The sequence below is a fragment of the Myiozetetes cayanensis genome, unplaced genomic scaffold (genome assembly GCF_022539395.1).
Source record: "Myiozetetes cayanensis isolate MyiCay16 unplaced genomic scaffold, myiCay2020 scf5-8, whole genome shotgun sequence".
NCBI classification, from domain to species: domain Eukaryota; kingdom Metazoa; phylum Chordata; class Aves; order Passeriformes; family Tyrannidae; genus Myiozetetes; species Myiozetetes cayanensis.
The window spans coordinates 62,066,213-62,089,897 of record NW_026087742.1 but is presented as its reverse complement, the minus strand read 5'-3'; the positions used below and the strand labels follow the sequence as shown (position 1 = coordinate 62,089,897).

General features: G+C 40.1%; 1 protein-coding gene across 5 annotated transcripts in view; it reads left to right on the top strand.

Annotated features, from left to right (window-relative positions):
* ATP7B (ATPase copper transporting beta) overlaps positions 1-22,983 on the top strand; it is an 83,241-nt gene extending 60,258 nt beyond the window's left edge. For all 5 annotated transcript variants that reach the window (XM_050331850.1, XM_050331852.1, XM_050331853.1 and 2 more), the window contains exons 5-21: positions 335-496; positions 2,236-2,312; positions 2,681-2,855; positions 3,428-3,661; positions 3,851-3,942; positions 4,062-4,189; positions 5,264-5,418; positions 5,613-5,747; positions 6,490-6,684; positions 8,193-8,375; positions 10,723-10,921; positions 12,110-12,256; positions 13,319-13,461; positions 14,628-14,831; positions 14,936-15,053; positions 15,816-15,918; positions 19,130-22,983. In XM_050331850.1, coding sequence (XP_050187807.1) covers positions 335-496; positions 2,236-2,312; positions 2,681-2,855; positions 3,428-3,661; positions 3,851-3,942; positions 4,062-4,189; positions 5,264-5,418; positions 5,613-5,747; positions 6,490-6,684; positions 8,193-8,375; positions 10,723-10,921; positions 12,110-12,256; positions 13,319-13,461; positions 14,628-14,831; positions 14,936-15,053; positions 15,816-15,918; positions 19,130-19,394 — 2,715 coding nt within the window. In that variant the 3' untranslated portion in view covers positions 19,395-22,983. The remainder of the gene's footprint in view (positions 1-334; positions 497-2,235; positions 2,313-2,680; positions 2,856-3,427; positions 3,662-3,850; positions 3,943-4,061; positions 4,190-5,263; positions 5,419-5,612; positions 5,748-6,489; positions 6,685-8,192; positions 8,376-10,722; positions 10,922-12,109; positions 12,257-13,318; positions 13,462-14,627; positions 14,832-14,935; positions 15,054-15,815; positions 15,919-19,129) is intronic.
* The last annotated feature ends 702 nt before the right edge of the window (positions 22,984-23,685 follow it).

Genomic DNA, 23,685 nt, shown 5'->3' with positions numbered 1-23,685 from the left:
AGAATTTGGCTTCAGTGGTGTTAATATAGCTGTTAATAGAACTATATTAATTATACTATTACAGTTAATACAATGTCTGAGTGCTGCTATACAAGTACATAGCTGTGACTAGAACAGCTGGTTGCAGAATTTTATAATAAAGGGGGATAGTTATATTCTCAGCTTTGTATCATTTGAATCATTTATGCTGAAGCCTTGGGTTAGTACCAGAAGAGCTTGAATAGTCATATAGAATTAGTGCCTCTGTGAGATCAGGAGGCCTTGTTTCAAGTTCATGTACAAATATTGGGTGAATATGTGGAATTGCTAACTATCTAAATTTGTCTTTTTTTAGGTTACAGGGATGACTTGTGCTTCTTGTGTTCACAATATTGAATCCAAACTCGTGAGAACAAATGGCATATTTTACGCCTCAGTTGCACTTGCAACTTGCAAAGCTCACATCCAGTTTGATCCTGAAATTATTGGACCTCGAGATATTATACAAATAATCAAGGTAGGATTTGAGAATTTTTTAATGTATGGACAATTATAAGGTGAAATTTAAAAGGAAATAGAGCAGCTGATAATTGAGAGGTTTTACTGACTTTTGCAGATGACATAGTTATGACCATGTTTGTTATGCTCTTATGGTGAAGCTGCTGTGCTCCACAGTCACGTGTAGTCTCCCAGGTTGTTACTCTAAAAATGCATGCTAAAAAATACAAAAAGAAACCTTTTTATATCTATATCTGGTAAAAGTGTGATATATTTATTTTTTTCAGTTCTGTGTGTACAATCATGTGTCTCTCATTTCCAGTCATTTTAGTGAAGAGTTAATATTTCAGAAAAAAAATACTATTTCTTTTGAAAGTGGAAGGCTTTAAAAGAAGTTTTGTCACAGCTCATACCACAAGTATTGCACATCTCTGTATACACTTGCATTTATTCCCACATCAATAGAGAGGGATTTTTAAACTGGAAAAGCTTGTGATACAGCTACTAAATGGAAAAAAAAAAAAATCCTGACTTACCAGTAATCACATAGATCATAAAATCTGCTGTTACCACGTCCCACATGTGGACAAACTTCTTTTTGCCCACCAGAGGGGAAGAGAACGTACTGTATGAGATGAATGCAGTGAGTAGTCAGGAGGACAGCATAGAGTATTTGCCCTCTGTGCTCTAGAGTATTTATTCAGAAAAAAAAAATCCTAGACCACATGACTGATGGAGCAGCAGTTATTAACATGTTAACTAGTAGACTATTCAGGATGGCGGAGTAGTTATGTAAAACATATATTGCCACAGAAGCATTTCATGATGCAGGTAGGAAGTCTAGATGTACTGTTCTTGAAAACATGCTTTGGGTTTTTAGGGTTTTTGGCAGAGTGGCATATTTCTAGCCCTAACAACACAATTGCAATCACAGCCTAATGTCCTGAGTCAAGACATGGGGAGGTTTGGGTTAGACATCAGGAAGAATTTCTTCACAGCAGGGGTGATTAGATATTGGAACGGGCTACCCAGGGAGGTGGTGGAGTCACTGTCCATGGAGGTGTTTAAGAAAGGACTGGATGTGGCACTTTCTGCCATGGTCTAGTTGACATGGTGATGTTTGGTCATAGGATGGACTTGATGATCTCAGAGGTCTTTTCCAACCTAATTGATTTTGTGATTCTACTGCAGTAACTCACTGAAGTATCAGTCAAAGCTGGCTTTTTACTTATATTTGTTTCTGGGATGCTTTGCCCTGTAGTCTACATGTTTAAATGGATTTTAGACACTTTCATTTTTAACTTCAGTTGTATCTACTAAACTATAATGTTAGGGATTTGCTCACAAGTCTAGCCCAGTGGCTTTTTACCTTCTTTTTGATATATCCTATCTCTCATAATTATTCCAGTGGAGGTGAAAGGGCAGGCATACATTTTCCTTGAGGAGATACGCAGCAGAATTCCACCTGTCAGTGAAAGCTTCCTGTGCCTAAGAAAACTTGGACACTTACTGCATCTATACACTACATTTATGTATAGGTACCAGAAATCCTTAGCAGTCCAAATTTTGAGTACTGACTGAAATATCCTCTCATTTTGGCAGGATCTAAAAATAAATAAGAAGTTGGCACTTATTAAATATGGAACAGTGTCCTTTTCTGACATTTCTTCTAAAAGTAGTGTCATTTGAGTATGTTATAAGGTAATAGGGTTAGTTTAATCAAAACTAACTGATCTTTTCTCTTCTGTCAATAAAAAGGAAATTGGCTTTCATGCTTCTGTGGCTAGAAGAGATCCAAATGCACATAACCTGGATCATAAAAAGGAAATACAGCAGTAAGCATTTCTTTTTCTCTCTCACTAATGAATATGTCTAGATCATATCTTATAATTCACCTCTCCCCAGCACTCTTCCCAATTAATTAGCTAATTCTTGTGTAAAACATATTTAATTTTAATATTCACCACTTGGTTCAAGTACTTTTATTACTTTCATTAGTTTTCGTTTTTAACTGCTAGAAGTCTGTACCGTTAAACATGTAGGAGACACTGAAACTGTCCCTAAATGTTGGATCTTTACAAATATCCCAAAGCTGTGCATTAGAACAGTAGTAATAACCCCAGCTCTGCACTGTGAGCACATTGTTTGGCCCTAATACTGCAGGGTGTAAAACAACCAAAGATTTACAGTTTCTCCTTTTCAGGTGGAAGAAATCTTTCTTATGCAGCCTACTGTTTGGTATTCCTGTCTTAATAATAATGATTTATATGCAAATACCCAATGGTGAGCACCATGGGTCTATGGTGCTGGAACGGAACCTCATTCCTGGATTATCTATTTTGAATCTTCTCTTCTTTATCCTGTGCACTTTTGTTCAGGTATGTCCACAGTACTTCCTAGGGGTTTTCTTTCTATTAATTTCATATTTCATTTATATAATCTGATGTGATAAAGACAGGAGACTGGAAAGGTTTAGTGGAATAGGCCTTCTCCCTTGTCTGTACCACCCATGCGGAACAAAGTGGCACTTTTCTGCAAATTATCCATTCTGTATTTACTCACAGTACTTACTGCTGCCAAAGTTGCATCAAACAGTTTTCTGAGTGGGGAAGGTACTGTCAAAATGAAAAAAGACCTGATCATCTGCAAACTAATTGGGTAGCTATAGGTAAATCCTTTCATCTTCTGTGCCTTGTTTACTTTGCATTGCTGAGGAAAAGGATGATCTTTAGCTGATTTTGAAAATAAGGAAGGGCGAATGAGAGATGTCAATGGAGTCAGTCTCCCAGGAGACCTGAAGTTATATCAACACAAAATTTGCATAGGACAGCGATGCTTTCCCTTACGTTTTTAAATTCTACTGTGGGCACTATTATGTACTGTCTCTGCATTCGCTGCCGTGGTTACTGCTGCGATCTTAATACAAGTCTGTCCATGCTTACACCAACAGTTTCTTGGTGGATGGTATTTTTACGTACAAGCTTACAAATCGCTGAAGCACAGGATGGCCAATATGGACGTGCTCATCGTACTGGCCACGACGATTGCTTATGTGTATTCCTGTGTGATCCTGATAGTGGCGATAATTGAAAAGGCAGAGGAAAGCCCTGTCACTTTCTTTGACACTCCTCCGATGTTGTTTGTGTTCATTGCACTTGGCAGATGGCTGGAACACATAGCAAAGGTAACTCATCTTCACGCCAGTTATTGTTTATTTATGGTAGGAGTAGAATAAAACTATTCAGAGGAATTTTGAGTCAGATGTTTCTGTTGTAGCCTGTACTACACAAGGTCATTTATAGTTCATTGTGTTAAGTAGACGTCAGCATTTATATATCTCAATATATCTGAAACAATAATCTCTGTTTCTTAGAGTAAGACCTCGGAAGCTCTTGCTAAACTTATGTCTCTTCAAGCCACAGAAGCCACTGTGGTGACTCTTGGACCTGACCACTCTATTGTCAGGTACTTATTTATGAACCAAAATCGCTTCAGCCTGCCTGGGTCACAGACTATGCTTGATCCAGTTAACGTGAAAGATGAGAGCATAAATAATCTGTCTGCTTTACTTGTGTCTTTTGTAGGGAGGAACAGGTAGCTGTTGAACTGGTTCAAAGGGGTGATATCATAAAAGTTGTTCCTGGTGGAAAGTTCCCAGTGGATGGAAAGGTCATTGAAGGCAGTTCTATGGCAGATGAGTCTCTCATTACTGGTAACTCCCCTTACCTTATGCAAAGAAGTGAAAGCTTCTAGAACTCTTTATTACAAGAAAAGAGAGCAGACCCAATGTGAACACTGCTGTCTGAATAACCTCCCACCTTAATGGATACTGTGGCTTGCCTTTGTGAGCTTCCTGTGTCTTCAACACCCTAAAAAGCTGAAGAATTTCCACTCAGTTTGATCACTTACTAGTGTACTGATGGGATGGGTAGAGTTTAAACACTATTGTCTTATTCCAGTGATCTGGTGGGAGTTTCCTCTGGAATGTATTTGTAGAGATGGTACCTTCTCAGAAATAACTTCTAAGGGGTAATGGGGAAATATTGATGACATGCTGGGGTATATATGACAGGACTCTCCCAGTGAGCAAGTAGAGGGAAAGAAAGCTTCACAGCTTGATGCCTATTCAGGGTTATGGGACTTTTTAACAGCTTCTGAAATTTTCATTTCATTTTGTAAATAAAGTAAGGATTCAATGCACTGTGCAATTCTTACAAATAAGGTAAAGTACAGAAAAAGTTTACGTTGACATTGGCTTATTTGTTTTAGTTATATATTTACTTTACTTGGGAACAGGGACACCCTTAGCTTAAGAGAACCAGTTGTTATCACTAACCCTAAAAATACAGAAAATACAGATTTTCTAGACTGCTATTCTCAGAGGGGAAGCATAACAGGAGCTTTTCCACAGAGAGCTTTTCTAGTCTTTGAAAGCTGAGGATTGTAGAAATAAAGACAGATTGCTCAAACTCCCATGACAGTGCAAAGTGTTAGTGGAGAAATTCCTAGAAGTTCCTTTTTCAACCAATTTGCTCCTCACCCTGTTGAGAGATGGGATACTGAAAAATTAAGACCAAGGAAACAGCATTTCCTGTGAAATTAAACCCAGGAAAAGGTTTATGGAAGTATGACGCTACTTCTACATGTCTTCACCAGACAGAGATACACAATATATGATTTCTGGTCATCATTGCTTGGCATACTGAGTTTGCTAACAATGAGCTGAGTGCTAATGGACTGTGTTATTAGGGGTATTGGCTCATTTATTCTTACCTTTTCTTTCTAGGGGAACCTATGCCAGTCACTAAAAAGCCTGGGAGCACAGTGATTGCTGGTTCTATAAATGCACATGGCTCAGTTCTTATTAATGCTACCCATGTTGGTAGTGATACTACTCTGGCACAGATTGTGAAATTGGTGGAAGAAGCTCAAATGTCAAAGGTAAAAATAGTAGAGAAGAAAACCTTATTCACATATTTTGATTAAATAATAAAAAGATTCTATATTTTCAGCAAACTGTGTTTTTCCAGACTTCAAAAATGAATTAGATAAAGACTATTGCATATTTTCATGAACTCTGCATATTTATTTGTTTTGACCATAAACATGCAAATAACTGGTTTTCTTTTTTATAGGCACCCATCCAGCAACTGGCAGATAAGTTTAGTGGATACTTTGTTCCATTTATCATCATCATTTCAACAGTGACATTGATAGTATGGATCACAATTGGTTTTATAAATGTTGATGTTATTAAAAAATATTTTCCTGTAAGTAATTTTATTAAGAGTTGGATTTTTTCCTTAGAATACCTGACAGTGTACTTAACATACTTTCTGTGTGTAGGTTTTATGTTACAACCTGGCAGATATTTTTGTGCAATGTGGTGTTTTCTACATAGAGCAGATAATTACACTAATTAAAATCTCTCTGCAGGTATAAATATACCTTTGCATTTCCGCCTTAGTTATGCATGGGGTTCTTACAAATGGAATTTATTGGCAGTCTTTCTGGACTAAACATGATTTATGGCTGCACTGCAAGGAGCTGAGCCATTCCTGTCATGTCTGAAATATTTGTGGACATTCCTGTTCCTGATGGCAGATACTGGTTTTGGCTTTAGAAAGAAGATGATCTTCTGCTATCTTTAAGATGTGTATTTGCTATGCTCAGGAGCTGTGGGGATCTGTGTACCTGGAAAGAGGGTTCTCCTTTCCTAAGCTATAAAGGAAATTCCAACAGGTTATATTGTCACCTGGGAACCTGAGAGCAGAGTCAAACATACATGTGCTTGAGCAGCAAAAAATCCAGAAAATACTGTCATAAACAATTCATAACATTGACCTTTCTTTAGCATTACAGTAACAATAATAGATTGCTTTCCTATACTGGAGGCTTCCAGACAAATGTGTTTTTTGATATTACTATGATTGATTGTACATCTGTATCATCTTCTGTCAGCAATCTTACATGTCTTTAATGTTTTCCCCTTTCTCTTCCTTCTTCTTACAGAATCAGAGCAAACACATTTCAAAAGCTGAACTAATACTTAGGTTTGCATTTCAAACCTCAATCACTGTGCTGAGCATTGCATGCCCTTGCTCTTTAGGCCTGGCTACCCCCACAGCTGTAATGGTGGGCACAGGAGTGGCTGCACAGAACGGTATTCTCATCAAAGGTGGAAAACCCCTCGAAATGGCACACAAGGTTAATAGTTCATTCTGTACTTTTGTATCTTACCCAGGTATTGCTACGTGAAATATAATTTCCCAGGAAATCCTGCAGGTCCGAGAAAGACTGCAGAAAGTTGTTCTTTTTCTTTTTTTTTTTTTTTAATTCATTGCTGCTCATTAAGGTAAAGAAGACAAATCTGACCTTTTCTCTTCAAAGCAGTCATAGCAAAGTGTTGAGAGCCAACAGATCTTGCAATCTCATGACTGTGAGGCTGCTAATGTTCTGCGTGGCCTCAGAGGTTTCTGACTTTTGCACTTTCTTTACCTCTTTTGCAAAAGAGTGCAGAAATCCAATAGATTTTTTTCTTTCCTCAGAGAGCAGTTGTGAAATGCATATTATTCATGATCAGCAGTTTAAAATGTAGGATGCAAGAGAAAAAACAAATTATTTGAAGTTGTTTTGGTGTATAGAAAAAAAGAGAGAAGAGAGGAAGAAAAAGCCCTTCAAAGACAGAAAATAATGAAAACAGGAGAAAGAGCTTGAAGGAGGAAGAGGTTTGACATGTCCACAAAGAATGTGAATTCAAACCAAGCTATGGTAAACTGTATTAGACATATGCAGAACAGTTAAGGGAAAAGGATGGTAAGAGCAGTTTAGTCAGACTGATAATTCTTGTTCATATTGGACCAGAAGTTCCAAGGCTTTGAAACAAACAGACAAACAAGACTGCCAAATAGTGCTGGGACTTTTTACCTTTTGGATCTAAGCAAGGCTAGGGACAGGGCTTTGAAATTTGTGATTCTACAAGGCTGATGTGTTGGAATAGCTGGGAATGGAAAAAATGCGTACTTTGGTAAGTTTTTTGGTTCTTATGTTTCTCTCTGCTGTGTTTATTTTCAGCTTTAGAGTTAACTTTAGCTTTGGATTTCATTATATGTTGGGCTGTGTTTTTTGTTTCATTCCTGAATTCTGCAATACCAACTGGGCTGGCTAACAAGTGACTGCTGGGTTTGGTGAATAGCATGACATTGATTTTGCTTAGGTTCTTGAATTTCTTGCAGCTTCTTGCACTCTCTGTACCTTCTCTATCACAAACCACTTCCTGAGTCCTCTTTCCTCAGCACTATTGTTAATTGTTTAGAACAGCATTCATAAAAGCCCCCTTTGCATCACAATCCTTGTGGTAAAAGTGATTAAGGTGCCATTGCAAGAGTCTTGCATGCGAATACCTGTACTGTCCTTTGTGTGTGCATCTAAGCCCTACAGTGACGCTGTTGTCTGAGATCCTGATGTAGGTACAGGATGATGCTGTAGCTTGAGTGAAATCACTGTATGGGGAATGAATAAGAAAGTATAAGGAGACCTACTGTACAGATAGTTTAAGGTACAGACAGGAATCCCTACTTTTATAGGGTTATTCTGTCTTCTTGTGGATATAGTCAACTGTTTCTTAAGCTCTTGACTGCATTTATATTCCAAAAACATACGAGCATCCCTTCGCTCGCAGGGCTTAAGGAGTAACTGCGGTTTATTTCTTGCAGATCAAAACTGTGATGTTTGATAAAACTGGGACCATCACCTACGGAGTTCCTAAAGTCATGAGGGTGCTTTTGTTGGGAGACACAGCTGTGCTCTCCCTGAAGAAGGTACTGGCAGTTATTGGCACTGCAGAAGCCAGCAGTGAGCATCCTTTAGGAGTGGCAGTCACTAAATATTGCAAAGAGGTACTTAGCCTTCTTATTTCATTTAAGGCCTGAAGGCATCTGTGCAAATGCAGAAATGTTGTATAAAATGATAAAGTTCCAGAGGGACGGGCCTGCCTGAAAAGCAACAGGCTGAAAAGCTGGGAGGTTGAAGTCAGGGAGGTCCTGCAAAGCGATCTCAACAAATTAGAGGGCTGGGTAATCACCAACCTCATTGAAGTTCAGCAAGGGAAAGTGCCGGATTCTGTACGTGGGGTGGGGCAACCCTGGATGTTTGTACAGACTGGGGAATGAGATTCTGGAAAGCAGTGCCATGGAGAGGGACCTGGGGATCCTGGTCAGTGGCAGGTTGAATGTGAGTCAGCAGTGCCCTGGCAGCCAGGAGGGCCAACTGTGCCCTGGGGGGCATCAAGTACAGAATTGCCAGCTGGTCGAGAGAGGGGATTATCCTGCTTTGCTCTGCAGCCTGACCTCACACATATTTTATGCAGTTTTGGGCACCACAATATAGGAAAGATATTAAGCTATTAGAGAGTGTCCAAAGGAGGACAACGAAGATTGAGAAGAAGCTGTATGAGGAGCTGCTGAGGGCACTTGGTCTGTTCAGCCTGGAGAAGAGGAGACTGAGAGAGGACCTCATTGCAGTTACAGCTTCCTCGTGAGGGGAAGAGGAGGGGCAGGCACTGATCTCTTCTCTATGGTGACCAGTGACAGGATCTGATGGAATGGCCTGAAGCTGTGTCGGGGGAGGTTAGGTTGGATATTAGAAAAAGGTTCTTCCCCAGAGGATGGCTGGGCACTTGAACAGGCTCCCCAGGGCAGTGGTCACAGCACCAAACCTGACAGAGTTCGAGAAGTGTTTGGACAGTACTCTCAGGCACATAGTGTGGCTCTTGGAAATGGTCCTGTGCAGAGCCAGGAGTTAGACATGATGATCCTTTTGGGTCCCTTCCAACTCAGCATATTCTGTAATTCTGTGTTTTTATGGTTGTGCATCTTAGGTGGGACATTACCAGAAGGTATATCTCAAGCTATGCTTTTCTGATAAAAATGTGGAGTTCTCAAGCAAGACATTACAAAGTTTTTCTTGAACTAATAGGAAAATAAGGATTGTGGAATATGCGCAGGAGGAATAATTATACTTAAAATAGCATCATGAAGCAAATGTAGTGACATTTCATCTGTTACCTGACTGTAGTCACTTCTGTTAGTCACTTGCTCATTTCAATAAATTAGGCAAAGAGATTTAAAACTTGAATATTAAACTGTAATATTTGTGAGTTTCAGAAATTAATTAATGGATTACTCAAATCTTTGCAAATTTAACAAGTCCTCAGAGGTCATGTATATATTGTGTTCATCAAATGTTTCAGAAAGATTGAAAGCACAAATCATAATGGAAATAGGAAGTCTGTTTAAATAAATGATTTATTTCTGCTAAGAAAAGTCATTAATTGATTTAGGAAAAAAATAATTGGAAATAATATATCAAATTTATTAGTGATAGATCTTTCACTGATAAAATTTAGAATTGAACAGAGTTCTCTTAGTACCTGGATACTTCTGTAGTTATCCCTTGCACCAGTTATTAATGGTTCAAAGCTTATATGAATTGTAATGCTATACTGTTTGCTAATATTCTTACCACCTGTCTTACCATCCCTGTGTTTTAAGAAGGTCACTGAAAGATACATATAATCCCAACTTCTAGAAACAACCCAGAATAGCTTGTTTATAGAAATATCTTTTCTCCATTCTTTTTGAAACTGATTGGGTCCTGGTAATCCCTTTTCTTACCTTGAAGGTACTCACTGGCTTCTCTCTCTAACTCAACAGGAAAACTCAGTTCCTTATCATCCAGCTAGATCACTCCAGGAATTAGAAACAGGTTTTCACTATACTTTTACATATGTGTATACATATATATATATGTGTGTGTGTGTGTATAAAAGGTCTGATCCACCACAGCCAGTTGTCTATGAGGTTAATTAGAAGTTGCATTTTTTCGGAAGGTGTGTGGCTTAACGTTATATTATTTCTCTTCAGTTCCTAGTCTTGGCTGAAGTCGTGAACCACCAACCTAACGCTTTCATCCTTAAGCTACCAGGAAAAGCTGTTCTTTATAGTTTACTGGTGCTAGGGCTGAGACCTGGATGTGATCTGTGTGGCTGTCCCTTTCTAGAAGTCTAAGCCACAGCACATCCAAAACATGCTTATTTTTAGTCCTCTGCTAGTAATGCTCCATGCTACTTTTCAGTTGGTCAGTCATTGTCAAGAGGAGTGATGCCTCTTTTTGGCAGGAGTTAACTAATGTTTGTACCCTACGTGGTCAGCACAGACTGGTGATAACCTCTGGTTACGTCTGCAGGAGCTTGGCACTCAGAGCCTGGGATACTGCACCGACTTCCAGGCAGTCCCAGGCTGTGGTATCAGCTGCAAAGTCGGAGGAGTTGAGGCCATCCTCGGCACAGCCAATGAGGGTCCCGATAATCTGGATGCTAACCCAAGTGGGGACAGCAGGGCTCCTCTGGGAGATGACACGGTGATCACGCTCTTGGAATCACATGGTAAGTCTGCCCTGAGGAGACCGCCAGTGGTAATGTGAGAGATTATGCATCCACAGTGCTGACCACTGTAAACCAATCCTACTGGACTAGGAACAACAGAAAAGTGGATTTGTGGCAGGAGGATGCAAAGAACAAGGGGGACAAAATTGTGGCTTAGCAAAAATTGAAGCTCTTTCTGCAACTCTTGATCTCGCTGCAACTCAGAAATCTAAATGAGAATTTAGATGCTACAGTGATGGGTACTTGAATATTCCATACAATGCTTATGCAATAAGGCACACCCAGCAATATTCCTTTTGGATAGAAGAATGGTCCAGCAGACAGCAAAGTTTGCCTGTTAGTAATATCTTCCCATTTAGAACAATTACCTTTAACATACATTTCTTAGTGCAACTTTTTATATCCTACCCTTTAGTTCCTTATTAACTTTGACCTTTTGTTTTCTGTTCATATACCTCTCAGGGCATTTAATTAAAAAAAAAAATCAGCAGATGGACAATAAAGCACTTCATATCTGAAAACAGAGTTTCAGTGTGTGATATTTTTGATTAGACCAATACACTTGGGTTTGTTCCAGACTCTCTGGAAGCCACTTTGGTCTTTTGTAGTGTAGGAGAGAAAGAAAAGGTATTTAAAACCTTCTTTAAGAAGCTCATCAGTTGTCTTCAGAAGACTGTGGTGCTCCTGACCTTTTTGAGAAAGCTATTAGAAGAATTAAATAGAATCAGAACTTTAATCATCAGAACTGTGCCATTTGTAAATGGTGTTAATGTAATATTTTCTCACCTTCCCATATGGCTCTTGTGAAGTTGGGTTGAATTCATAATAAGGTTCATTGTTTATTAGAACAAAACTACTTTTTTCTTGTCAGAAATAGCCTTTATATTTGAAAGGAGTCATTAGGTGTGAGAACAAAGGAGGATGGCATTTACTAAACATGCATACTGCACTTATTCAGAAAATCAATGCCAGCTGACAAAGGCAAATACCTTTGCCTGTAGGCAAATACCTCCATTAAATTCATGACGCAGTTCTGTAGGTAAACAGGCACAGACTGAGTCTTGATGAAAAAAAGTTTCATGAGGCTGTCTTCAGGCACTGCCAATGCCCAACTAGTCGTCCTTGAACATCTCTGCTTGTGTACGCTAATTCTGAGTTGCTAATTTTTCTTTTTGTCTGTGCCCAAAGGTCCATCACTGTCTCATACATACTCAGTGTTGATTGGAAATCGTGAGTGGATGCGACGCAATGGCTTGACTATTGCAAATGATGTGAATGATGCAATGACAGACCACGAAACGAAAGGACAGACTGCCATACTAGTGGCTATAGATGGTAACTGCTGTTCCTTGGTTGATCTTACTGATCAGTTGAAGGGAGAAAAACAAACTCTGGAGCAGATGATCACTGGCCTGGTGGCAAGAAACTACTAAGCTTTTGGCGTAGAACTGCTTGTGAACTGCAAAGTATCAAGCTGTTCTTAAAAGAAGCTTTCATCATAGAGCAGTGTTTACAAGATTTTGTTGTGTAGTTTTTACTGTAAATAATAATTTCTGAAACCCCTGTTGTCTAGGAATGTTTTTCAAAAGAGCAGTACCAGTGCAGTGCCACGTCCAAGCCTGATTTAATTTTCCTAGGGGTTGCAGGCCAACCTATTGCATGACTGATTTCAAAACATGTAATAAATAAACGTGATGATTCATTAGATCAGTCAAGTAGAGATTAGACTCAATGAGTTTTGCCATTGGGGTTCTGTTCTGTGCTATGCTGAAAGAGATCCCAGACAATACCTTGATATAAGAAATGGTTGTAATGGTCATAGATTGCCAGTGCATCTGTGATCTTGAAATGAGGCCTGTGATTCATTTACTGTACAAATATTCTTGGTACTCCTACAGAGAAATTTTGAGAGGCATGTGCACATGAAGGAAATATGGATACATCTTTAAGTCGACAGGTTGGAAGGCAGATGCAATACTTCTTTGTGAAAGGAATTAATTCTAATAGAGATCCAACCCTGAAAGAGTAAGGGACATAAAACCAGACACTCTATGGGCTTCCTCTTGGAGGATTGGCTTCAATATCTCTCCTGGGCACAAATTCAAAAATTTTCTCTGGTCCCCTATCACATTTATTCATACCATAAAACATAGGAGTCAGGCATGTTTAAAAGCTACCCTCCTCCCATTCCTCCTGGTCCTTAAATATCAAAGATGTTTATTGTTTGATCTGAAACAGATAAATGAGGAAAGAAAGAGATGATAAATGAGAAAGCTGCAGACAGTTATACAGGCAATATTGCCCAGAATGTGTTGGAGTGATAGAGGGGAAGCCCTTTCTCTTGCTGCCACTTTGCCTCCTACAGTTCTCTCTAACAGAGGACGTTTCTTTGTGCAGGTGTGTTGTGTGGAATGATTGCAATAGCAGACACTGTCAAGCAGGAGGCAGCCCTTGCCGTGCACACGCTGAAAAGCATGGGAATAGATGTGGTGCTGATAACAGGGGACAACAGAAAAACTGCCAAAGCCATTGCTACTCAGGTATCTGCTTCTTTGTGTTTCAAAAAAATACACAATGAGGTTTTAAAACTCTGGTTTGCCCCAGTGAATTTGAAGCAGGACTTCGGTTTCCCAGGAATCCCAGTTTCCCTGGATATGTTAAATAAAGATTAATGTTTCTTGAACTGGACTGAAAATTGGGTCAGGTCCTATGGCATAGTAAAGGGCAGTGGCTGCTGAAGACATGCAGTCAGTACTTCTCCAGAGGTATAGAGTTTCTTGCAGTAATCAGCTGCTGAACTGAAGCCTCCTGCTTCCCTTCACTGAAGGGCAGCCCTGTTTGGATAGTGATGAAGGTTCCTTGGAGGTCCAGTCCTGTTCACAACAAGGGAAGTGGGGATTTGTCAGTTTCTTCAAGGGTAACGTAGTAGTAACAATATGAATTATTGTTAAGAAGCATTGCAATCTAAAGGATGTTGGGTTTGTAGGAGATTCCCCTGATCTCAAACTATATATGCAAAATGAGGAACGGCTGAGGAACTGGGGTTGCTTAGTCTGGAGAAACGGAGGCTCAGTGGGGACCTTATAACTCTCTACAACTACCTTAAAGAAGGTTGTAGCCAGATAGGGGTTGTTTTCCTCTGCCAAGTAACAAACAATAAGACGAAAAAATATCTGCCCGGGGAAGTGGTGGAGTCACCATCCATGGAGATATTTAAAAGATATGTGGATGTGGTGCTTATGGGCATGGTTTAATGGTGAACTTGGCAGTGCTGGGTTAACAGCTTGACTCGTTGATCTTAGAGGTCTTTTCCAACCTAATCTATTCTGTGAATCTGTGATTTTTACTGAAACTTTTATTGGTGCATCATGCAGCATGATTAGCTGAAAACTGCCTCTTTTAACCATCAAACCCTTATTGCTAGGGTAGTGGAGCTTCAGAAGCCCTGCAGGGCATGATGCTTAGTGCAGAGCATTGTTTGCCTGCATCTCTGCAGTAAAGATGGGGGAGGCTATCATCAGGCCTTTTCTTAGGCCAAAGGCATGGCACTCCTCAGCTTTCTGTGTAGCTTGCAAGTGTTGTCTTCACTGGAATCAGTTTGGTTGATATTCCTGTGTTTCCCCCGCACCCAGAATAGCAAATGGCTCTCCTTTCAACATGAAACATATCACCAACTGAGTGTCTTTCTTTCTTTCTTTGTACATAGGTTGGGATCAAAAAAGTCTTTGCTGAGGTTCTTCCTTCTCATAAGGTTGCCAAGGTCCAGGAACTCCAAAATGGGAAGAGGAAGGTTGCAATGGTTGGTGATGGAGTCAATGATTCCCCTGCATTAGCCAGGGCTGACGTTGGAATTGCAATTGGAACAGGCACCGATGTTGCCATTGAAGCAGCAGATGTTGTTCTTATCCGAGTGAGCACTACAGTTTTAACCTGTCCTCTTTTATCCCTGATACTTTTGTTTTGGTGTTCTGAAGGCTGCATGTGGAAAACACTCAATGCTCTTCTGTCTTGCAGAACGACTTGCTGGATGTAGTTGCCAGTATTCATTTATCAAAGAGAACAGTTCGAAGAATACGAATAAATCTAATTCTTGCCTTAATTTATAATCTGCTCGGAATACCCATAGCAGCAGGTACGTGATGGCCAGAGTTCAGCTTGTTGAAGGCAGCAGTACAGTTGAGCTCTGTGGTGCATCATGTAGGATTCCCTGCTCAAGGAACCAAAGAGAGAGGTCCCTAGATTATTTAAAACTTGGTAGAAGGAGGACAAAATAAATCCTTATTCTTTTGTTCATATGAACAAAAATGTTTGTTCACCAAATTTTAAACTCTTAGGAATACAAAGTTCTAGATGAAATTGAAACCATGCTCTTACTTCACATAGCAGTACTTGGGGGGTTGTTTCTGTGTAATCAAAACCAGCTCTAATCAGATACACCATCCCATTTCTGGGTGCTCCTTCTTTTATTCACCCTGAATCTCACATTTTCTCTCCTACTACTTGCATTCTCTATATCACATGCTCCAGATTCCTACTCAAAACTTACTTCAAGCATGCCTCATTTTGTTTATGAGTAACTTCTTCCTTTGCCTGTATGATTGCGTAGTCTTTCTGTTGCTTTTGCAGCAACATTTGTGCAGAATAGCTGGAAGGGACAAATATTCTTACCTTGTGGCCACAGTCTTGTAGCTGTATTTGTGCAAAGGTCATCCCTTGCAATGGAATGGTCATATTTAGAAATAAGTGAGTAAATATATATATTGGTGTAGTTGTGTTTATGGAGGCCTCAGCAAGCCATGCTGTAGAACTGCTGATCTGTTCCACGGTACACAGGAATGGAAATGTTTGTGTTGGGAGAGGCGGCTCTGGCTCATGTCCGTATTTTTTTTTCTAGGTGTGTTCATGCCTGTTGGCCTTGTGCTTGAGCCTTGGATGGGATCAGCTGCAATGGCAGCTTCTTCTGTGTCTGTCCTGCTGTCTTCCCTGCAGCTGAAATGGCAAGTTGTCTTACACTTATCAGTTGGGGAACCGTGGCAACACTGATGATGGGACTCAAGTGAGACATTACTTTGGGCTTTCTATATCTAGATGCACTTGATCATGTCGATGTCGTAGTGGGTGCTGCGGCGGCTGCTGTCAGCACTTTAGCCTGACAGTCCTTTAGCTTGGGGTTGTTCTGTCTTATCCTTGGCTCCAAAAGAGACAGGTGTTGCTGTTATGAACTCACCTGGACTAAGAGAGTGCTGAGCATTCTTTAACTAGCAGCTGATGCCACCTGAGCCCATGTGTTGCAGATCTAGTTCATTACCAGGTAAGGTAATGATCAGCAGGTTTTGCTGTGGATATCGGGTGAACAAGTCATTCAAAAAATAATTCTTCATGATGTAGCTGTAGATTTTTAAAAAATATTTGTACCTGTTTGGTTTTTATTTTTGTCTATTTGAATTAACCAAAGAGAAACAGAGAAGCAATGTATTTATTCTATAGTGTCTGAAATTAGTCCAAACCTTCACATATTTTTACTGTGACTGGGGTCTTTTGTATATTACAGTATAGTACAGTACAGTATAGTATAAAATAATATAGGAAATCTGTTACTGCGCCATGTTTCTGATTCTGCAAATGCTCAATGAGACCACAATCTAAAATAAAAACTAAATACATACTCGTGTCTGTTTGCAGAATCAGCTCTACCACTACAGGATTTTGTTCCTAAAATCTTTCTGTACATCGTTATCCAAAGGATGAGAAATTTCTATAAAGGGATTGCTTTATTCTCAGTTTCTTTTGATCTTGTGCAGATTGCATTAAGTATCACATACCATTGTGGGCAGATATTGAGAACCCCCTCAAAAAAATGTTTGGCTTCAGACTTATGGAAGCTGTATTACAGTATATTCTCTAGGACAATCATCTTTCTTGAAGCTTCATATCAGCTGAACAGAACTTCAGATTCCAAAGAACGCAATAGTACATATATATGTGAAGAAGACTGTGCATATGTGCAATTGCTTTGACTTAGCATACATTAGATCACAAAGTGATTTTTGGGTCAGTCAAGCCCATTCACCTGCAATTATCTACTAATGAACCTTCTCATAGTTCGGCAAACTCATAATTTTTCTTAAAGAACCTCACTTTGAGTGGCCTTCTCTTTTATTAATGAGATGTTTTAATGCCGTGTGACAAGTACTCTTAGCCATTAACATTGTGTCTGAAGTGCATAGAACCACAGAATCATTTGGGTTGGAAAACACCTTTAAGACCATCGAGTCAAACCATTAACCTGACACCACCAAGACCACCCCTAGCCATGTCCCTAAATGCAGCAAAAGTGCTCAGCCAATGGTATGTGGCCTTGCATGATTGAAAACTGAGATCAAAAGCATCTCAGGAGGTGTTCTGCCATTTCTCCATCATCCCCCTTTTTGTGCCTATCTTGGCTTGAGAGAATTGGCAGTGTCGTGGTTTTGCCCTGGCTCAATTTACTTTTATACCCCCACATACAATTACTATCAGTTGAGAGAAGGTTTATGCAGACAAAAAAGAGACTGAATTGAAAAAAAAGGTATGAGTGTTTATTATTAACAAGCTAAAACTAAAGAATTATATTTACAACAATTCTACTTAAGTAAAAGGTATTATGTATTTACAGAAGATACTTCTCCCCCCACTTCCCTTTATATCAGTCCAAGGAGGAGAAGCAGTCTTTTTCTGTTCTCAGAATTCCAGCTCTCTCTCTTTCCAGTAACTCTGCAGCACTTTTGTCGCAGTTGGAACTTCTTTATCTCTCTCTTATTCTGTGTTGGCCTCCAGGGCTGGGCCTACCCCCCTCCTGGGTTAAAACCGAAGGCTGAGGGTTACCCAGGTCCTGAAGGGTCTCCTTCCATAGACTTGCAAGGGGACACTTGCTTACTATGGATCTTCTTCCACAGGGTTACAGGGGATAATGGTTTAAGAGTTCACCCCTGTTTCCCTATGGAGGTCCCTCCCCATGGGAGAACAGTCCTTGATTGACTTCTCGGCATGGGTCCAGTCTGGATCCCTTACTCGGATCCCAATATCCCACCTGAGCCATTTTCTGCTCCAGCGTAGGTTCTCTTTAGCACCAGCAGCACAGATCCCACACATGGATCCCAACATCCCTACTTGAACCGTTTTGTGTTCCAGCGTAGGTTCTAATACCCGTCAGGGTCATAAATCTTCAACAGCAGCAGCATGGATCTCTCACTGAGATCCCAAGCTTATCTGAGCCGTCTCGCTCCAGCATAAGCATCAATCTCTTCGAGGGTCACAAAGTCTTTAACAGGACTCTGCCTCATCTGAGCCACTTTTACTCCAGCATAAGGCTTTCTCTCTGTTAAAGTCACAAATCTCTGGTGCATCCACAAGCTCCTCTGTGAGCCGCACGGGGGTCTCTTCACCCCAACAAATTTTCACAAGTGGCAGGGATTTTATTTTTCAGTCTTTACCCTGCTGAAGGGAGGGAGAGCGAAAAGGAGAAAAAGCAGCTCTCCCCCCTTCGAACTTTTCTTCTCTCTCCTGCGACTGCAGCTTTGACCTTGAAAAATTCTGTTATCTCATGGCTGGAATTCTTCTGCAGCGGTTTCTCATCTAAGCAGTTCGTCTTTTAAACCTTTCTTTTTCTTCACTCTCTCACAAGAGAGAAGGAAGGCTTCAGTACTGCACCTGCCCCCCCCGGCCCAAGCCGGGGGAGGAGGGGGCCTTGGCCCTCCTCGGGCCCGCTACCCTTCTACATGGCTGCTGCTCCCAATTTCAACTGCGCCACCAACCTTCTCTTCCGTTTTCTTAAAGATGTAATTAGCAAAGGCGTCACTGAACTTTTTGATTGGTTTTTTGTCCGGAAATCACCTGGACAAAACCATCCTCAGCCCCAGGGATGGGCTGGTGGGCAAAACCATGACAGGCAGGCTCAAAAATTAAGTAATAATGAAAATTATTATTCTGTACCTGATTTTTGAGACCATTACATTCTTGACACCAAACGTTTTAAATTAATTATTTGTGAGCTATTAGATAGGAAGCTGTTAATTTAAACATATGTAATTAATCTATAAATTTATTTTTTCTATAGAGATACTTTCAATACAGTTAGGTTATCAGAAGTTTCAGATTTGTTCCAATGCAGAAGATGCTTCTACACATTGACCTCTTGGTATTAAATATCTTTTCTCCTTCTCTTCTTAGTTACAAGAAGCCAGACACAGAAAGTTATGAAGCTCGAGCTCAAGGCCATATGAAACCACTCACTCCTTCTCAAATCAGTGTTCATATTGGAATGGATGATAGGAGAAGGGATTCTTCCAGACCGGCTCCTTGGGACCAGATTAGCCAAGTGTCTCTCTCTTCCTTGGCTTCAGACAAGCTGCCGAGACGTAATGGTTTTGTTGAGGAGGAAGGGGGAAAGTGGTCACTGCTCATGAATGGAGGAGATGAGGAACAGTACATCTGAAGCCGTGTATTCTTAATATAGACAAATGTTTCTCTTCACCAGTGACGGGAGGGACTGACTTGTTTCATCAGGAGCTTCAAGGTTGTAAGTGAAGTTACTCCTTCAGCTCATATGACAATTGCAGCCCAGCTCAGTGTTGGGTTGTACAGATTGTGGATTTTTTTTCAGGACACCAGTTATTTCTAGTTATGGAAATAATCTGTGGCTCTATAATGAACTGGCTTCTTTGCACACAGCATTAGTGAAATAATGTAAAGTGGTAATTTTCAGAGTCTAAAAGAGTTTCTTTGTGACTCTTTGCTAGGCACCAAATTTCATACTTTTCACTCTTTCTAACTTTATTCTTTCAGGAGCACATGAAGCAGAAGTATTTTCAGAGCTGCCAAATATTAATGTGTTTCTAAGTGAAATTAGCAATGGCATAAGGAGCTCTGTGGTCTGAAGTTGAATTTTTGCACAGAATCCTAACTAGTCGTGTCACTGTGAGAACACTTTGTATTTAGGATTCATGTACATCTTCTTGGACCAAAAATGCTTCGTTATTTCACTGGCTATAACTCTCTGAAGGGTCTGTTTCAAAGATTTTCACTTGGTTTTGGGTTTTCCATCCTTTTGATGCACATTTCCATTGCTGAACTTGTTCTGTGATTCCCATTGCTCTCCTAGATTTTCTCTTTTGCTCCGTATGAGCCCTTTTTTCTCCTTCCCTTGCACAAGATATCTTCTGTAGTTACTATTATGTATGCAGGTATTCCTGTTTGGTACAATCTCCTTTAAAGGTCACCAGGAATTTTTCCATTCCTACTGAAGTCCACAAAGGCAGAAAAATTCCTGGTCCAAGTTATCCAAGATACTTCCAGGACCCCAGGAAGCTCCTGACAGTTGGGCAGTTATCTGTCCCTTTCCTCTAACGGACTGAAGAATTTATACCAGTGAGAGCAAAATTGGTATTTACCGTGGTATGACTGAGAACAGAACTATCACTGGGGGGACTCCAGCACAGCAGAACAGAGTGAATTTATTGCATAAGTTAACCCCAGCTTGCTGGTTGCTTAAAACGGAGTCCAAAGTTTAAATGATAAACGTGGAAAAATGGCCTTAAAATGTGGGGCTTCTGTTTGCTATCATATGTAAATAAATGACAGGAGGACTTGAACTAAGAAGATTTGTAATAGCAAATGTAAATTTGTATTCATGTTTTGAATTGGTTTTAGTTTCCTTCTTTGTTCTATTTTATTGAGAAATCATGGTGCTAAACAACCCTTTTTTTCACCGTAACATCTTTTTCCAAAGCTTGCAGTAACTTTATCCCCTTTAATGTCAAATTCATCCCTTAACACTTTTTAGAGTCAAGACAGTAGGAATCAATGGCTTTGGTGCACTGGATCCAGTCCCAGAGTGCTGTGTTGTCCAACTGTGGGACACTGATGTAAGCAGACCAGAGTTTTATAATCTAAAATAAAAACTGAAAGAAGAGGAAATGTTATGCTAAACTGTGTGAAATAACCACTTACTTTCATTGCCTTAAATATAAAGCTGTTTCCAATGTGGGTTCAAATCCTGCTTCTTCTAATGTAATAATGAAAAACGAGTAAGAGAGGAAAAGAATTGTGCTTAAAACATTGGCCTAGGTTTTAAGGACAGTCTTCCTACTCTGTCTTCCTCTTATTACTGTATTTGAGCTCTCCTTAGCAAACACTGATGGCACTGTCTTATATATGATTATAAATCAGTTTTAAAACTCTCTATAAATAGAGATTACTTTCACAGCACACACACTTTTCAGATATGCCATAGGTGCTTATACATTTCCCTGTGGGAAAGAGGGTCTGCTGTTTCATTGCTCTATGCTTTCTTACCAGTCCTTGTGGTAAAAATATGGTTTGTTTTTTTTAAACAAAGAAACAAATAAATAACTTTGCGTCTTTGTTATTCTTTTTCTTTGTTGTCTTTTTTCCTTTTCCTTTCTCTTTTCCTTTTTTTTTTTGAGAGGTACAGAATAGAAAAAGAGCATAAGCAGGGATTGTTGGATTACAGGCTACATATGCACAAGGTTTTATGACTGTTTTGTGATCTGTTTCAGGCAGGACATATAGGGGGGGAAAAAGAGACAGTATTGTATGTGTTGAGACAGGTGAGGTTTCAAGCATGTTGAAGGGTGGAAATAGGATTCAAAATTATCTTGGGAAATTGGACAGAACTGGAAAACTTTGCAAATAAGAAAGAAAGGAATTAAAGTTTAGCCCAGCAGAAAAAGGTCAGGTAGTTGTCTGGCATTCGTTTTGTGACCTGTTCTAACAACATAGCCATGCTGCAAAATTAATAGAAACATTGAGATGTTTATATCATCCATATGACATAAAGCACCTCATTCTGTTCTGTTCTGAAGAAGCACCAGCTGTAATATCAGGTCTAGTTTTATATGCCATGCTTGTTAGGAGAACAGGTCAGAGAAAAGCAATGAGATTTAACAAAAATCTAGAAAACATGAGAACATAAGTATATGAGAATGAGAATTATAAGAAGATGGAAGGAGTTGGAGTAGGTTTGCCTGCAGAATACTCAAAGTAAATACAAGTCTCAAAAATGAAGAGAATGATTTATTTCTTTCACCTCTTCAGTGTCTTGTATGTTGGTGGTGGCTAGAACAAGGAACAATAGGCTTATTGAATCAAAAAAGATCTAGATTAGTCACTAGGGAGGAACCGTGTAACAGAAAAGATTGTGGAGGACTGGAAGACATTGCAGAGGGGAGTTCTTTGGATGTGCATGGCAATCATGCACGTATCTGATGAAAATGTGTTAGCTACAGGTGAATCCTGCCTTGGGGCAGGCAGTTGCTCTGGACGAGCTCCTAACCTTGTCCCCAGCTGGGCTTTCTCTTATTTCTGTGAATGTTTGATGAACTGGAAAATTGTTGGAGTAGAGGATTGATCACACTATCCTGCTCTCAAGAAGTGCCAAAGAACTGGAAGAAAGATTATGTTTGACTTGTTTAATAACTTTAAATGAACTGGAAAATATGTTAAGGGTTGCTAATTATATTTGTGTAATGTCTTAGGCTGTAAACTGCTGTGAAACTTGCATAAATCTTAGAATCAAAGTGGTTTTGGTTGAAAGGATCCTTTTAGTTCATCTAGTGCAACCCTCCTGCCATGAACAGGGAGACCTTCCACTAGAGTGGGTTGCTCAGAGCCTCATCCAACCTGGCCTTGAACACTTCCATGGATGGGGTATCCACAGCTTCTCTGAGCAACCTCTGCCAGTGTCTCACCACCTTTACAAATAAATAATATTTTCATAATATCTAATCCAAATCTACCCTCTTTCAATTTAAAGCCATTGCTCCTTGTCCTATCACTACATGCCCTTGTCCAAAGTCCCTCTCCAGCTCTCTTGTAGCTCCCTTTAGGTACTGGAAGGTGCTATAAGATCTCCCTGGAGCCTTCTCTTTCCCAGGCTCTCAGCCTGTCTACATAAGAGAGGTGTTCTAGCCCTCTGATCATTTTTGTGGTCCTCCTCTGCACTTTTTCCAACAGGTCTACCTTTATCCTTCCTGTGTTGAGAGCTCCAGATATAGATGCAGTATTCCAGGTGGGGACTCATAAGGGCAGAGTAGAGGGGCAGAATCACTTCCCTCGACCTGCTGGCCATGCTGCTTTTGATGCAGCCCAGGATATGGTTGGTTTTCTGAGCTGCAAGTGCACATTGCTGGGTCATGTTGAACTTCTTGTCAACCAACACTGCCAAAGTATAAATACCTATGAGGAAGTTAGAATAGTCATACGTAGTGAAAAAAAAAAAAAGGTGATAGTCCTGACATTTGTGATTCTGTGCATTTGTTAAACTTGAGCTGACTCACTGGAGGGGTGTATGAGATGGAGCTCAGCATCTGCATCTCTGCATAACGTAATTATGAGCTTTCCTTGTCTCTACGGGGATTGTCTGCCTGCAGCCCTCTGGCAGAGCGAGGTGCTGGTCTGTGACTGCTGCTCCTCTGCCCTGTAAGCCAGATCCAGTAAAAGAGCTGGAGGAAGATGCCTGAGAAGACAGGCTCTTGGGGCAATTTCTAAGCTCAGTGCCCTAGCTGCTTGCCAGTGTGCCACACTTCTTCTCTTTCCCAGGACTGAGTATTTTCATGGATTAGACAGTTTGGAGGAACTTTTCAAATTACAGCTTTGATCTCAGGTGTCTACATTCTGCATGTTCTCCCAGCATGACTCAGTTGCTGCCTATCTGACCCCTAAATGTTGATATATCCAATGATTTACGTGAGACATCTATTTATTTT